General features: G+C 42.6%; 1 protein-coding gene across 3 annotated transcripts; it reads right to left on the bottom strand.

Moving 5' to 3' along the window:
* Positions 1-941: 941 nt before the first annotated feature.
* Positions 942-16,481, bottom strand: PPP1R8 (protein phosphatase 1 regulatory subunit 8). Of its 3 annotated transcripts, XR_014170973.1 has the most exons (8): positions 16,343-16,481; positions 11,779-11,839; positions 10,391-10,544; positions 6,065-6,285; positions 5,427-5,571; positions 5,163-5,227; positions 2,810-3,436; positions 942-2,749 (listed from the first exon to the last, which is right to left on the bottom strand). XR_014170973.1 is itself a non-coding variant. In XM_081921420.1 (7 exons), the coding sequence occupies exons 1-7, from the start codon at positions 16,429-16,431 to the stop codon at positions 3,083-3,085; spliced, it is 1,089 nt and encodes a 362-aa protein (XP_081777546.1). In that variant the 5' UTR covers positions 16,432-16,481; the 3' UTR covers positions 942-3,082. The 3 variants fall into 3 exon arrangements, 2 of the variants coding, with proteins under 2 accessions (XP_081777546.1, XP_081777547.1); XM_081921420.1 differs by having other exon boundaries at positions 942-3,436; XM_081921421.1 differs by lacking the exon at positions 16,343-16,481 and adding an exon at positions 14,167-16,310 and having other exon boundaries at positions 942-3,436.
* Positions 16,482-17,141: the final 660 nt, after the last annotated feature.

Raw genomic sequence — 17,141 nt, 5'->3', positions numbered from 1 at the left:
TTCCAAGGCATGTAGAGTGGCCTTGGTGCAAGCATGGTGGCCAAAAACACAGCAAACCAAGAGTCAGGTTTCAAGGAATGAGTGGGAATTAAAGCAGCCTGCTTCTAGAGGCCCACTCTCATAAAAGAAAAAACAGGGTTTCCTGGTTCTCCTTTCCATTGAAGCTACACAGCCCCAGCAGGAACCCGGACCATCTGATACATCAGTCATGCAAGCCCAGCAATATGGCAGTTCACCATTCTAACTGGAATTTGTCAGAATGAACATGCTCTGCTTGTGCGGAAAGAGCTATACAGGTTTTCAGTATGTTTCTGGATGCACTTTAAAGTGCTGGGTTTGATCCATGAAGTGTTGAAACAGCCTGGGTCCACTGTATTCATATATTGTATTCTATGAACCTGCCTGCTTACTTAGATCAGGAGAAGGGAAACTGTTGTCCTCCAGATGCGTCTGGGCTCCCAACTTCCATCATTCCTGACCACTGGTTATGCTGGCTGGACCTGATGGGAGCTCGACATCTGGGTGGCCCCAGCTTGCTTGCTTCCAATTTTGATCCTGGCTGGTGGACCTGATCTGGGTACCCCTCCCCTTCCAAGGTCAGATGGATGACAACATGAGAAAGGACTTCTTCTGCAAGCACATGTTTAGAACACCATGCTTTGTGCCAAAGCTTCTGTCATTTAGGTGCCATTTTATATTCCTAGGCTTTTTAAAAATTTCTTTATTGGACTCTTGCTTATTGCTGTTTTTATTATTTTCTGTTAGCTTGTTCACGGATTGATGTTCTTCCTGATTTTCTAAATACACGATAAGCTGCTTCAGAAAATACTGTATGCTGGTTTGGGAAAAGAAATATTTAAAACAAATAGACCAGAAATGGCAAAGGATCATTTCCTGGCCGACTGCGCTGTTAAGATTTGGGACACACATTGAACTCTCAATTTGGCAAAACAGTCATTTAATTTACAGTGTAGTAAAGGTTACAGGTAAAAAGCTCAACAGAGTGTGAAAAGGCCTATTACACAAATGTACAAACTTCTGTACAGAGCCCCACACCTTTCACTCATCCTCCCCCATGCTCAACGTTGGCCAGAACTGGCTTCCAAGAAATTTAAATTTTGAAATTAAAAGTCTGCACCATCCCATGGAGGTGAGGGGCCAAGACCAGCAATCAGTAAAATCCCAAGGGACACATCTTGCAAAACAAGTCACTTTAAAAAAAAATCATTTAAAATCCAGCAAGGGAAACCTTAACTGCTTTAAACTGGTCACATATCCTGAAGAGCTGCCTTCCATACCAGAAGACTGCTTACTAGCCGGGTAAAAGTTAACTAAAAATATCCCAGAGATGAGAGGTTGCAAGTGAGGCTACAGAAGATTTGGAGTATGGAATCCTACAGCTCACAAGCCATTTCATCACAACCTAGATTATGATGTTATATAACTACACAATATAGACACAACTTCATCTTCACAAAAGGGTCCTATGTACACCGTCAGATGAAACAGAGAAAAGCAGATTGTGTAGAAGTGAAGTGACTTCAAGACATTCCATTCAGACTCCCCCCATGATAGAATACGTTGTCTCATTTTTTAAAGCAGCAGCAGATATTCTGAATTATTTGGCCCCAAATCTCTGTCCTGCTCAATACTTTAGGTGGTAAATGGAACCTTGGATAGTTGTAATGTTTCTGCAATAACAGACACTATCTAGCTTTTTAAAATCTCACTTGGTTCACTTGGAGGACTTAAGAATGTGGTTAACTCCCCACCCCTCTGGGGAAAAACAAAACCAAACAGGATGTGCCTGACTCTGGCTGAGCTTTGACCACTGTTCTGCCATGTTGTACTACAGGGAACAGTAAACCCCTGGAGATGCTAACCATCTAAGTACACAGAACCAAGAAGAGACCCATCAAGCAGTGTGATTAAGAGCCTGCCCAGTGCCAAGAGCCTGGATAATAAGACTCTCAAACAAAGACAATACAACTCTGCTTCCATAGTTACTTTAGTGTGTAGAATATACACATCTCAATCATGTCTTTTGATTCCAAACATCTGGAACTAGAGCCTTAGAGCTACTTTTGGTTCAACGAAAAACTGAAGTCAATAGGTCAAACTGCACAATGGTGGAGCTGAGATCTGGAAACTATTTTAGCTCACGCAATATCCCCATTTGACAGAACTGCAGTCATTATGCACTTAAGAAACTGGATAACCTTTCATGGGCTTTGGAATTAGTTAAAAAAAAAAGAGAACTGTGTGACAAATTCTGCTTGTGTATAGGAAACCAACCCACACGGAGTGTTATGCAAGTACACTGCGTTTTCTCTGGAAGGGCCGCTGTTAAAAGTACCTTAAGAGCTCTCATTTGATATTCCTTTCCTTCTTGGTGCATTCAATCTAGAATGCTAAGCAGCAAACAATCTGCTTGATTTTTATTTCTTACCATTTCCCTGTGCTTCCAGCCTTCAAGATGATATTCACTTACAAGGCAAGCACAACGGGGTGTACCTAGACTAAAGCACTTCATGATCCGCATGTTTAAAAGCAAGCTATGGTTATCTGACTTACATGAGTACTACTTATACCCAAAGCAGGTGCTTCTTTAGAAAACTGATCAGGTCCACGAACACTTCTGAGGATGAATATTCACCTGAGACCAGCTGGTTAAGCTGAACTCTGCAAGACAGAGTTGTTAATTTTGACTCTGCATTACCTGACAGTGCCCCTTAAATTCATGAATAACCTTAGGATAAAAATAACCATTGTGCCCCTTAAATTTGTGCCCCTTAAATTCATGAATAACCTTAGGATAAAAATAACCAGGGTTGAGTAAAAGAAGAAAAGGCTGTTAGGCAGTGTGGTTCCGCAGATGGGGGGGGGAGAACACCTCTCTTTTCTAGATGCCTGTAGAGTTCTTCCAGAGGTTGGTTTTGTAGGGGAGCTTACCCCTGTAACCTGGCTATGACACACAGTTAGGACCCGATTCTGAAAGCTGTGGGTGCTGCACTTGGAAGAGTTTTTTGTCCACTCTGGCTGGTTGTGCTCCTGTCTCCCAGGACAGATCAAGCTCTGCTCCTCAGATCAAGAGAGAAGGGGTAGGCTTCTTGCCCGGCCAAGCTTCTTTTGCATACTTCTTCTTCTTGGGCTCATTCACAACTTCGGGATTAAAGACAGCAGGGTTTGGAGCTGGGTTCATGGTGACCGTTGAGGGTGCAACCGGAGTCAAGTCCACATCCGGGGCAAGATTAGGATAGGGCATTGGCAGGCCTCCAATGAGCGCAGTGCCGTGAATGCTATGGGCCTGGGCGCCTGTCTCGTTGTGAGTGGGAGGCAAGCCGCCGTACAATCCTCCGCTATAGGGAAAGTTCTGCATGCGCCGCGTGGCTGACTCATCCGCGCTCAGGGAACCGGAGTTGTCCATCCGCTTTTTCTGCAGTAGAAAAGACAACTATTTAATTTTTGAAACAACCTCCCAATGCAAACCACTGCAGAGGAATCTGTGCTTCCCTCTTTCCAAATATTCATCGGTATATATTAAATCTTCATAATTTATATGGTGTATGAAGAATTAAGTGTTTGAACCGGCTTGGTTTTCATGTTCGATGTGGCCCTCAGGTGGATGCAATGAGTTGCTTAATGCAACTACTTTGTAGCATCAAGCCCATTCCTGTCAGTTCCAGGCTGGAGGCCCAGCCAAATGGGCGGGGTATAAATAATAAATTATTATTATTATTATTATTATTATTATTATTATTATTATTATCATCATCATCATCATCATCATCATCATCACTTTCATTAAGTACTTGCTGGAATGAACCTGGCAAGGAGTAATACCCTCAGGGAATTGGTTGCTTAGTCACAGCACAGTAAGAGGTTCCAAGGATGTTATCTGTTTTATCTGGTTTAACCTAACAAATCTCCTTCCTACCAAAACATAATGTCACTTGGCATGGACAAAAAGCAGAGAACAGTGGGAAACATATTATAGCCACCTAGGAAGCTGCACAGAATACAACTGCATTATAGAGCAGCAGGAAGTGGTATTAACAACATATTACTTTTTTGACAATCCAAATCTTTCCTGAGTTCATGAATTCCAAGGCACAAGCCTAGGTATACCTGAAGGAGCGTCTCCACCCCATCATTCTGCCCGGACGCTGAGGTCCAGTGCCGAGGGCCTTCTGGTGGTTCCCTCATTGTGAGAAGAAAAGCTACAGGGAACCAGGCAGAGGGCCTTCTTGGTAGTGGAGCCTGCCCTGTGGAACGCCCTCCCATCAGATGTCAAAGTGAGAAACAACTACCTGACATTCAGAGGACATCTTAAGGCAGCCCTGTTCAGGGAAGTTTTTAATGTGTGACATTTTAGTGTATTTTTGGTCTCTGTGGAAGCCGCCCAGAATGGCTGGGGAAACCCAGCCAGATGGGTGGGGTACAAATAATAAATTATTATTATTATTATTATTATTATTATTATTATTATTATTATTATTATTAAGTAAGGCTGTCACTTGCAACTGTGACTGGCTTGAGGTGGCTGCCTTTTGTGTTTTCTTTTTAAGTACAGTGGTCCCTTGGGTTATACACGGGTCAGGTTACAGACTCTACTAACCCAGAAATTAGTACCTCAGGTTAAAAACTTTGCTTCAGGATGAGAACAGAAATTGTGCAGCGGTGGCGCAGCAGCAGCAGGAGGCCCCATTAGCTAAAGTGGTGCTTCAGGTTAAGAACAGTTTCAGATTAAGAACGGACCTCTGGAACGAATTAAGTACTTAACCCGAGGTACCACTGTAATGGAAACAACTCATTGATCGAGGAAGGAGCACTGCACGAGCTTGCCATAAGCCTTTTCGTTGCATTAAAAAAAATGACTACTTATAACTTAATCATGTCTTTCCAAATAAAAATTAAATAAAAAAGGTTAAACGGCAATCCACAGTACAATGCAAAGGTACTTAACTTAAGTGTAAAATGTCATTAGGACACGGCTGCAAGTCTTATTTACACGTCTTACCTATAAACATATTTCTACTGGTCTAGCAATAAAAACAACCGAACATCTGGATCTAATATCATCCTGGCTACAACTATCCCTATCTAAGACAGCAGTTTTCACAGGCTATGTTAACAGGCTGTTTTCTGATTTAGAAGCATACCTTCACTGGGACAACTGCAGTCTGTACCATGTTTCTGAAGCGTCCAACAGAAGGGTCCACATCCTCTGTATGGGTGAATCAGATTGAAATACCGTGGTTAGTTTTAAAATGGATTTTGAAGAGTGTATTCAGCACCAAAGGGGGTTTAATGCCAGCTTTTGCAAAGTGAAAGGTTATCACCAGCAAAACCTCTATACACTAATGCTCACGGAACAGACAGCAATATGCAGCGAGGCCTACATAGAACACATCCACAGTGCTCACCTGGATTGATGATTTCGTCGTCATCACTGAATGTTACTCTGGAATTCTTTCGTTTTCTTTTTGGTCTCTGGATATCCAAATTTCCTTCTTCTATAGTTAACGTGGAGATCCTCTTATTATGGGCTGTGTTGAATTCTGTCAGGTTCTAAAAAACCAACAAAGAATAAAGATTAAACTCCCCATCTCCTGCCCCCATGAGCATTTAGGACTGGACAGGCTTCAAGGTGCCCACAATATTATAGGAGCAAGCCAACAGCAAGTCAGCTGGTAGCCTGCCTGAACAGTCACCTGTTTTAGCTGGGGGAGAATGGGAATTTGGTCTAATGGTCTGAAATAGCACAAGACTCACGGTTGTGGGTTGGAGCCCCACTTTGTGCAAAATGTTCCTGCCTTGCAAGGGGTTGGACTAGATGACATTCACAGACCCTCCAACTCTACAATTCTACGAAAAGGTTTGGCCATACTTGACAGACCATGGGGGGCTGCAAAAGTAGGTATGTCACACACAAGCACAGACTAACATTTGCAAGGTCAGAAGACTTTTGTTCTGGTCCTGTTGCTTATGCCATGCTTCCAGCCAAGGAACCCCGTGCTCCCTCCACAAGGAAAAAAGGGTGTCATGCTGTGGGTGAACTCACATCTAATTCTGTCTCCTCTTCTGGAAGTCCAAGCAAACCCTTGAGCTCGTCGTCCTCACTGGTCATCTTCTCATCTCCTTTTACTGCAGAGGGCAACGTCTGAGGTTTTTCCCTCAGAGTATAGGCCCTTGTGGAGGCACCAAAGGAAACCGTAGAGTCAATGGGAATCTGCTGTGGCTTATGAGGCTCCAAACGAATATGACCCAAAAACGTGCCATGTGCTGGGAATATTGGAATAAAAAAAGAAGAAACTGTCCATTAGCTGTCAGTTTATTCAAAGCTAGATGTGGGGCCCCACTGAAAGTATATGAAATTATTTCACTGGAAAATTATTTCCAGGAAAATCTGAATTAGTTGATTAAATGAAACATTTGCAACCCAATTCTCCAAGGCTTTTGAAACAGCTTCCAAGAGACAAGCAGCACTAAACAGCCAGTGTTCTGCAATTTTGCTCGCTATGGCAAACGATCCATTGGCCTCTGGTATGAATCAGAAGGAATTTGGGTGGTTAGAGTAATTCTTCAGCTTGAAGACGTTAGTTTTGTGATTTTCGTGGACGCGGAGAAAGCCTTTGACAACATTTGCTGGAGTTTTATGAAGAAGAATCTCCAAGGGATGGGGGTAGGCCAAGGTTTTGAAAACGGTATAGGTGCAATATACTCTAAACAAAAAGCTAAGTTAATAGTAAACAACAGGGATGCCCAATATCCCCTCTGCTTTTTATATCAGTCCTGGAGGTTTTGTTAAATATGGTTAGAAGGGACCAGTTGGTTAAAGGTATTCAGGTCGGAGTCAAAAATTACAAGTTAAGAGCATTTGCAGATGACCTAGTGTTAACTTTGCAACAGCCAGACACTAGTACCAAAAGAGTATTAGAACTAATTGAGATATTTGGTCAAGTAGCAGGATTTAAACTGAACAAACAGAAAACGAAAGTGTTGGAAAAAAACTTAACAATGGAAGAAAGAGAGAGATTTCAGAGTGAAACAGGGTTGGAATTAACAAAAAAAGTGAAATAACCTGGGGTGAACTTAACATCTAAGAATGTGAATTTATTTAAAGACAATTATGAAAAGTGCTGGACAGAAGTTAAGAAAGATTTAGAAATATGGTCTAGACTGAGACTTTCCTTGTTAGGCCGAATTGCTGTTATTAAGATGAATGTATTGCCTAGAATGTTATTTTTGTTTCAGACGTTACAGATTTTAGACAAGATGGACTGTTTCAAGAAGTGGCAGAAAGACATATCCAAATTTGTCTGGCAGGGCAAAAAGCCCAGAATAAAATTTAAGATTTTAACTGATGCAAAAGACAGAGGGGGCTTTGCCCTGCCGGACTTAAGACTCTATTATGAATCAGCAGCTTTTTGCTGGTTGAAACATTGGCTGCTTCTTGAAGATACAGACATTTTGGATTTGGAAGGGTATGATAATAACTTCGGTTGGCATGCATATTTATGGTATGACAAGGCAAAGGTGTATAAAAGTTTCAAAAACCATATTGTTAGGAAAGCACTATATAATGTTTGGATACGATATAAAGACTTGTTGGAAAGTAAAACTCCCAGGTGGTTGTCACCAATGGAAGCTAAGGCGGTGAAAAAACTTAATATGGATTCTAAATGGCCAAAATACTGTGAAATCCTAGAACAAGATGGTGAGAAGTTTAAACTTCAGAGTTTTGAGAGACTAAAGTTTAAAGTTCGAGACTGGTTACATTACCGTCAGATAAACGAGACATTTAAGCAGGACAGGAAAATAGGATTTCAGAAGGAGAGATCAAAGTTAGAAACAGAACTGTTAGAACCCAATACTAAGAACTTGTCTAGAATGTACAATTTGCTGTTAAAATGGAATACACAGGATGAAACGGTGAAATCAGCTATGATTAAATGGGCACAGGATATCGGCCATGACATTATGTTTGCTGATTGGGAACAGTTATGGACCACTGGTGTTAAATTTACGGCATGTAATGCCTTAAAAGAAAACATAATGAAAATGATCTACAGGTGGTACATGACCCCAGTCAAGCTTGCAAAAATTTACCATTTGCCCAATAACAAATGCTGGAAATGTAATGAGTCTGAAGGTACCTTTTACCACCTTTGGTGGACCTGCCCAAAGATTAAAGCCTTTTGGGAGATGATTTATAATGAAATTAAGAAGGTCCTTAAGTGGACTTTTCCTAAGAAACCTGAGACTTTTCTCCTGGGCATGGTTGGCCAACTGGTGCCAAAGAAGGATAGGACTTTTTTCATGTATGCTACTACAGCAGCAAGAATTCTTCTGGCAAAGTATTGGAAGATGCAAGAACTACCTACTCTGGAAGAATGGCAGACAAAGGTGACAGACTTCATGGGACTAGCAGAGATGACCGGCAGAATCCGAGATCAGGGGAAAGAGACAGTGGAAGAGGACTGGAAGAAGTTTAAACTATATCTTAAAAACTGTTGTAAAATTGAGGAGTGTTGAGATGTCAAGGGGAAAGAAGTAGAGAAATACAGCTGTAATTATTAAGTCTAAAAAATTTTTTTAATGAAAGGGAATCAATAGATAAACTGATCAAAGGGTTGCTAAAGAACTTTGGAATAAGGATGCAGCGAAAGGGAGGTATGGGGAAGTCGGTATATGTTTAATGTTGTGTATGTTTTTGTTTTGTGATGTGTTTGTCTTTTATTATGTGTTTGAAAAATCAATAAAAAATTTATATAAAAAAAAGCTTGAAGACGTTAGTTTTGTTTGTTTGTTTTCATACATTTCTGTTCTACCTTTCTTCCGTTACAGAACTCAATGTGGTGTATTGGCATGGCGTTTTTTCCCTTACAATCAAGCGGTATATACATATGAAATAAAGTACATAGGTGTTCCCTGGTGTTCACCCATCCAGACACTGATCAGACTAAATCTGCTTAGTTCAGTAAAGTGGCAGGCTCATGTGCCTTCAGACCACAGCTGAGCTATGCTTCCAGGAAGAGCTGCAGTTCTAGGGCTGGCTGTGTTGGCACATGTCGTGGCAGCAGCAGCACTTTGCTGCCTGCCCAGTGCTCCCAAAGCAAAGGATGAGGCTGGCTGTTTTGGTGCTGAAGACATTCAAAAGGGCCTCAGCATCGCATTACCAAAATACTCTCCTCCTCCCAACTCCAAATTCGGAGTTAGGGAAGGGGCTGGAGATTGTTCCTGAAGTTGCTCTTGGTTTCCACAACTATGGGGTTGGCCCCAACCGCTCCAGCTCCAAACGTAAGAGCTGGGGAGGAGGGGAAGTGAATGTCCTTGACAAACATGTAAGCTTGTAATTGGGGGAGGATTCTGGCACCCTCAAATTTTGGCTTTGGGACGAAGGCCAGCTAAAATCTGTGAACCCTTAAAACAGCAATGAACACAAGTCAATAAAATACAAATTGACAGTGGCAACACAAGACCACGGCGTCCCTTTCTGAGTGTGAGCTGAGTGCAGCAACTTATCTGAAAAAGCCACAAGAACAGACTAGGGATAAACCTCACTAGGGAGGCCATTCTAAAGCCTTGGAGCAATTGCAGTGAAGGCCCTGTAATGATAGTAATAATAATATAGCTATGGGGAAGAAAGATGACTTGAGAATGTTGCTCAGAGAAGTACTGTTTCAACAGCACCTTCTCCAATTTCCAGCACCCACTGCCATGGGAATCTTAAAACTATAGTGGAAACCACTAAGGCATCCTTTTTGGAAATGACACCATCAGGGTTTGAAATTAGCAGGGCACCAGGTGCATTTTGCACCTAAAGATTCTCTATTTGCGAGCACCTCAAAAAGCCCAGGTGCCATTTTTTGCACCTGGCTGACACTCAAGGATTACTGAAATGTAAGTGCTTTGAAGCCTCGAAGTATTTAAGGACAGACAATATGTTAAGGAGTTTAACAATAAAGAGTAGAGTGTTTTGAAAACTGTAGTATGGTACCAATATTTTTATTGTAAACACCAAATTAAACATGTATTAACAATTTCTGCTAAAAATGTGATATTAACAATGTGTCACTTATATGAATTGCGTATTAGTTCATGCTTTTCAAAATAATAAATAAAAAGTTTTGCCAACCCCCCCTCCCCAGTGGGGACTAGGCATTCTGTTTTGGTGCCCACAACCCAGGTCCCAGAAGCCATTTGGCTCCTAGCTTTTCTATCCCAGTTTCTAACACTGGCCACCATGGTTCCTATAATGAAGCCTTATTCTACTTCAGCTAAATGTAAGGATAAACAAATCCAGATCTCTTGAAAGTTCACCCCAAGCATTCCTTCTGCACCATCCACCCCTGTATATTACTTGATTAAATATCAATCAACTTACTGCTGTTGAGATCTATAAGAAAAACCCTCTTCAGATGTTTGTGGTAGACTAAGGCAGCATGGACCCGAGAGCATGACTGGTGATCAATGGTGAAGTCGCACAGGTCAGGGTTTCTCCCAAAGAGATAGTATTTCTTTTCATCAATGATCAGTTTCTATGATAAGACATCAGACAGACAGCAACATAAGGTCACCAAAAGAAGACATTTCCATCATGACTGCTGCTGCTACAGAAGACTATGAGCTATCAGCAACAGAGGGAAGGGCTTATCCATTTTTTATCAGTGCTGCTAGACCAGGCACTCCCAAACTCAGCCCTCCAGCTGTTTTCGGACTACAATTCCCATCATCCCTGACCACTGGTCCTGTTAGCTAGGGATGATGGGAGTTGTAGTCCCAAAACCAGGTTTGGGGATGCCTGTGCCAGGGGAGTGGCCACATTCAGTTACAAATTAAAAATGATGTTCCATGCAGCAATTATGTTTCTTGGTATTGCTATTGGTAAAGATAGAAACAGCTTTTACAAGCTGAAATGGGAACAAAGGATCAGCTTCACTGCTGCTGAAGCCACAAGATGGTTAAAAACTCATTTGTGCCTCTGAGTTATAACCCAGTGTGATCCTCCACACACTGAGCTTGATTACTTCATGGCTTGTTTTGATGTTGCACTTTTTAGACCTAGCCGATCACTAGTTATACCTTTGAACTCGAAACGAGAACAAAGGTAAAGATGGCTTGGTTAGTATCAAGTGCTTAAAAAACCTGTGTGAATTGAACAACATGTGTACATTGCAACTGACAATTTACAGTGTTGCTGCTTTCAGCTTTGTGGGGCTTGAAAGGTATTCCATCCTAGGGGATGCTTACAGTTCAAACAGACAGGAGCTTAGTTTGGAGGTAAATAGCTCATGTTAATAAGCAGAGATATGGGCAATTCTTGTGTCAACACAGTCCATTCCATCCTTGGCATGCTACAACAGAACTTGGACCTGGGAGCCCTCCAGCATATCACTTCGTCATACTTGTCTGTAAAATGGAAATATCTGGGATTCAGTTACTGTGAAAACTAACACAACCACCTCAGAACAGCAAAAAATAGGTTTGCCCTTCTAGTTCTGAACTGTCACTGTTAAAAGGTGATGCCAGAAGGAAGCACTGGGTACCAACACCTGCTTCTAAGGTATTTTGGAATACTTGGATGCATAGTGGGTATTCAAGCAAAATGGGAAGCAACTCGGGGAGCTTGCTGAAAGTGCTCATCAGACATTGCAGGAGTGAAAGGGGAAAGGATGCAAGAGATTTTATTGCTGTGCTTGATGCTTGGGATTATTTCTATAGCTACCCAGTACTAGGAGTGTATTCCTGGTCCAGGATAATTTGTTTTCATACCTCAATAAGTTTGTCTCCTTTGACTACATCCAGGTGCAACCCGGGTGGAGGCTTTCCTGCCCTAGGAAACAAAAACAGAAATATGTTTTGTTTTGGAATAAAGTCACATTTAGAACCCCTATAGCTACCCATTGATCTGAAGTCACCATAAAAACAAAATCCAACTCTCATACTTTCTTTCTTAAGCAATACAGTGGTACCTCGGGTTAAGTATTTAATTTGTTCCAGAGGTCCATTCTTAACCTGAAACTGTTCTTAACCTGAAGCACCACTTTAGCTAATGAGGCCTCCTGCTGCCGCCATGCCACTGGAGCACGATTTCTGTTCTCATCCTGAAGCAAAGTTCTTAACCCGAGGTACTATTTTTGGGTTAGCGGAGTCTGTAACCTGAAGTGCATGTAACCTGAAGTGCATGTAACCTGAGGTACCACTGTACGTTAACCATAAATGCTGCAACACATTGAAATTAGATAGATGGAAAACCTGGACTTTAACACAGGAAATTGGTGCAAAAAGTATGAGCTGAAGTGAAATTAATAGTCAGGACCTTTAGGACACTGCCATGTACATGGGTCTTCAGACAATGTATAGTATGGCACCACCATAAGATGAGATGCTGGTCACTAGCTTACATGGCTCTAAAGTGGAATAGATTGGGCCAGGCCTACTCATGACTATTGGCAACAATAGTGACCAGAATCTGCATTAAGAGAAGAGCCATAGCTCAGTGGCAGAGCACACACATTGCATGCAAAAGGGCCCAGGCTCAATTCCCAGCATCTCCAGGTAGGGCTGGAAAAACTCCTGTCTGAAAGCATGGAGAGCTAAAGCCGGTGAAAGCAAACCAGGGATGGGGAACCAGTGCACTCTAGGCATTGTTGAACCTAAATTCTCATCATTCTGGATCACTGGCCATGGTAGGTGGGGCTGATGGGTATCCAACCGTATCTGGTGGTTCTCTATCCCTGAGGTGGGTGGAGCACTGGTCTCAGTGTAAGGCAGCTTGCTTTGATATTGCATACTAGCTGGCCTTTTGCCTGATCCAGTTGGGCTTTGCGCAGACCTTCAGTGAAGTAAGACCTACGGGCACACCCCTTTTGATAAGAACTCCTCTACAGTAATGGATATCTCATTTAAGCAATTTAGTATGGAGGAAAACAAAAACAGTGTTTGCAAACACTTAAGGTTTTCTGTGTTATTCAGAAGTCATTATACTTCATTTAGAGGGGCTTGTTTGTAATATAGTGGTACCTCAGGTTAAGAACTTAATTTGTTCTGGAGGTCTGTTCTTAACCTGAATAACCACTTTAGCTAATGGGGCCTCCTGCTGCCGCTGCACGATTTCTGTTCTTATCCTGAAGCAAAGTTCTTAACCTGAAGCGAATGTAACCCGAGGTACCACTGTAGTGGCCTAAGAGAGTGAGCTACAAATTGCGAGTTCCCCATTCAAATATGCTATGAAGTCACTAGGTGCTTCCGCCTAGTGTCTCACACCATCTACAACATAGGGATAATATTCACTTTAAAACAGGAGTGAGGAATTGGGTCTGGCCAGTGGGCCGAATTCTTATTTCTTCCAAACATTGCCAGCAGACTTTGGCAGGTGGGTGCAGCTGCCCACCTGCCAAAGTTCAAAGGGGCTCACTTTGACCACCATTACAGTGGAGCCCTTTTGAAGTCCATTTGTGGGCATCGTATGAATTCAAATGGCACCTGCACTTGGACAAAGTGGGGCTCGCGGATCAAGGAGCCCCATTTGCATGGCAACAACTGGGAGCTCACATCAAGTTCTCAACTGTTCCTTGGTAGCCACATCTTTACCTGTCTCACACTTGACATCACACACATTGACAGGTGTGGGGCAGGTGGATGTAGTTTGGGGGAAACGGCTTTGTTAGGCTTACCGTAATTAGTTCCATGAGCTGGAGGTTCTTTGCCCCTTGCTTTATAGGGTATTTGTAAGGATAACAAGATAATGTATATGAAGTGCTTTGAACACTCAAAACAATACAAGGTCTTATTAATTTAATTTTTTCAGAGTCCATTACTTAGGTTTTCTCCATTAGAAAGATGAAGCTCACTTAGTGCATGTCACAATGCCTTAGGAACACCAGGGGTTGTCTTATACTGAGTCAAACTATTGGTCCATTTAGCTCAATATTGTTAACACTGGCTGGCAGTGATTCTCCAGCTTCAGGCAGGGGGTTCTCCCAGTGTATTTGGAGATTCCAGGGATTGCACCTGGGACATTCTGCATTCAAAGCATTTCTTGCCCAATCTGTGCCAAATATGTACAAGAACTCACTGCTAAATAGTTAACTGCTGGAGAACAATACCCAGGGGCACTGTTCCTCTGTGTGGCCGAGAGAAGCAACCATATGAACTTACCTGAGCCCCAAGGTTAGCATCAGAGGCCCTCCTGTCATTAGTTAAAATTCAGGTTGGTGGGTAGAGAAAGGTCCTTCTTGGTGGTGGTGACATGATTGTGCAGCTCTCTTCCTAGGGAAATCCTACAAGCCCACTCCCTTCCCATTTTTAGATGGTCTTTTAGAATTTGTTTTTATTGTCAGGCTTTTTAGGACTGGTTGGTTTTTTGCTGATTAGATTTTTATACTGCTGTTTTTGCTGTGTGAAACTGTAATTTTTATTTATTTATATTTCCTGTTTTGTGAGCTGCTTTGGAAAAATAGTTTTTAAAGACAGAAGAAAAAGCATCTAACAACAAGGGTGGGGAAATATTACAATATCCTTCCACAGAAAAAGATAAATTGGAACTTGATTATATTTAAAATATGTCATCTATCTTCCACTCACTATAATTCTTCCTTCTGTCATTAAAAAAGAGTGACACAGTGGATAGCTCCAGCTATAATTAGCACAGAAGGTAAAACTTTGCTAAGTCACAACCCAAAGAGCTCTTCTGATGATTTAGCAGCCCCGTCATCATAAAGGAAGATGTGTTCATTAGACTCTCAAAGGATATTAATTATATAATTCATTGTTTAACCAAAAGCTGAAACATGACATCTGTACCAAAAGATAAACCTTTGTGGGCAGTTACCAAAATCCTTTCACTGTGAACATATATGACATACTTCCAGTCCTGTCATCAAAACCTGTCCTTCCAAGACCAGTTTTGGCAAAGTGGGTTGCAGACCACATTACACTACACCTTCTGTTTTGGAGGGAGGAAGAAACTTAACCTCTAAGTCACTTTTGTATGTATGTATATATTAGGATGAAAAGGGCATATTCTATAACTCAAATGCATTCCAATGTGTTATACTACAAAAACTCATCCTTTCCCTTCAGTCCTTCAGCATAGTTTCAGACAGCTGGGGCAAGCACATGGGTAGACTTGGGGGTAATCTGTAGCAACTGCTCCAAGTGAAGGGTCATCAGTTTGGCCAGAGGGGCTCATTATGACCATAGTGACCACTGCTTTTTGTCATAAAAATTCTTACTCAAAAACAAATTCCCAGAAAACACAAGTGCAGTAACTCCTAGAATTGGCACAGAAGAAAATTGTTTCTGTATGAAGAAGAAACTGCAGGACACACACGCTTAGTAGGCTCAACACCCATTGAAGCAGAATACCGAACAAGCAAAATGAATGATCCATTTCCAGCAGGGAGTAATCCCCCAAAGACACATTTTCTTTTGCTTCTCCATCCCACAATACTAACACTTTTTTAAAAAAAGTTTTATGAATTTTAGACATACTTGCATGACCTAGTTCTCAAATAAAACAAAGAATTTTCCTAGACACCTAGGTGCAATTAGCATGTAAACACCTCAACAAAGACAGAATTCACAGTGCTGGCCAGTACCTGACAGCGAAAAGCACACATAGGCAATACTGAGAATATATCCCTTAGATGCAGGTCACTGTGTACATCTTTCAACACAACTCCAGAGAGCCCCAGGTTTCAAGTTTTGCTTAACTGCCCCAGCCATAAACATGACCTGCTACTCAGACCTTAACAAACCGTCATTCCTCTTTGCAATAAGGTTCTCTCCTCCAAAGCATCGCAGCTACGGGATTAAAATGTGCCTCTGCGCAGGGGCACACAGCCACAAATGCTTAACGTGCAGATCAAACATGACTAGAAGCACTCACTCCCATATTTCCGAGTTTAGCAGTACTGAATGAAATTGTTTTAGTAGACAGCCACGCTCAGTGATAAAACGGGTCGTTTCCCCCTTGCCTTCCAGGCGCAGAAATACCCTCCCTTCACTGAGAGACAGGCACTCTGCTCATGTTCAGAGACGCCCTTTTAACTCCACACAGCAGTGTAAGAAATACGTTCTCTGTCCATGCTCAGAAGCACCCTCCGTGGGTTTTAAAAAATTGATTTTTTTAATATATATTAAATATATATAGGTGCATAACATTCCAGGGCTCGTAGTACTTTCGGGGTCCTTCCCCCGCTTGCAGGGGCTGCTGCACCCAGGCCCACTCCCCGCTTCATGATGCCGCTCCCGTCTCCCCGGGGGAAATATAGGCCCTTCTGCACGGCGGGACCCTTTCCCGCTCTCCAGCGCCACAGACCCCCGCCCTCACCAGGTCGGGCAGTCAAAAAGTGGGATGATCCCGCCACCGCCACTGCCGCCGCCGCCGCCACCACCGGCAGAGTTCGCGTTCGCCGCCATCTTGTGACTGCCCCCATTCAGCTGGGCGCGGGGCACGCCGGGAAGCTGGAAGACCCGGCGGGCGGGAGGCGATCCCGGGATGCACCGCGGCGAGGCGGGGGTGTGTAGGAAGGAGAAGCGCTGGTCCCGTCTGGTCTGGCTCGAGCGCGGCGTTGCGTAGCGACGTCAAGGCGGCGGTACGAAAAGCGCGGGAACCTGGCTGCGCCTTTAGGCTTCGGCTCCGATGTCTGTCAGTCGCGTGGGATGCCGCGGCGGCAGCGGCCATGTTGACGGCAGAAGTCCAAACGGCCCAATGCGGAGCGCTGAGCTTCGTCTCATTTCCCCACTCGGCCCGCTCCTTAACTGCAATGTGCAGGCTTCACTCTCATTTTCCTCCCCTTCACCTATTTTTTGATGTGTAATTCATTTCTTACTGTATTACAAATGGTATAAGCACATTACACATTAAAGAAGCGTCGTGATGCACGTTATCAATCATTGTATTAAATTATCTAACTTTTTGTAACACTGGCATCTCCTGAGCAAGATTTTGATAAAACTATTAGCTCTAATCCATTGGTTCCCAATTGCTGATGACCCTGTGCATATTATCCACTTTCACTTTTTTTTTAAAAAAAAAACCCTCACAGAAAAATCCCATACACTATATTTATCATATGATGCAAACTTCCAGACACAAATTCACGTCAGAAGCATTAACTATAAAATTT

The sequence above is a fragment of the Podarcis melisellensis genome, assembly GCF_964234715.1.
Source record: "Podarcis melisellensis genome assembly, chromosome: 8".
Classification (NCBI taxonomy): domain Eukaryota; kingdom Metazoa; phylum Chordata; class Lepidosauria; order Squamata; family Lacertidae; genus Podarcis; species Podarcis melisellensis.
The sequence above is the reverse complement of the archived record's forward strand: the minus strand, read 5'-3'. Positions and strand labels throughout refer to the sequence as shown.

Coding starts and splice junctions, on each gene's coding strand:
- PPP1R8 (XM_081921420.1), bottom strand. CDS start 16,431: ATGGCGGCGAACGCGAACTCTGCCGGTGGTGGCGGCGGCGGCGGCAGT. Junction 10,545..11,778: donor AAGGAGACAAACTTATTGAG/GTATGAAAACAA, acceptor GTCTTATCATAG/AAACTGATCATTGATGAAAA. Junction 3,437..5,162: donor CTGCAGTTGTCCCAGTGAAG/GTATGCTTCTAA, acceptor TTTCTACTGCAG/AAAAAGCGGATGGACAACTC.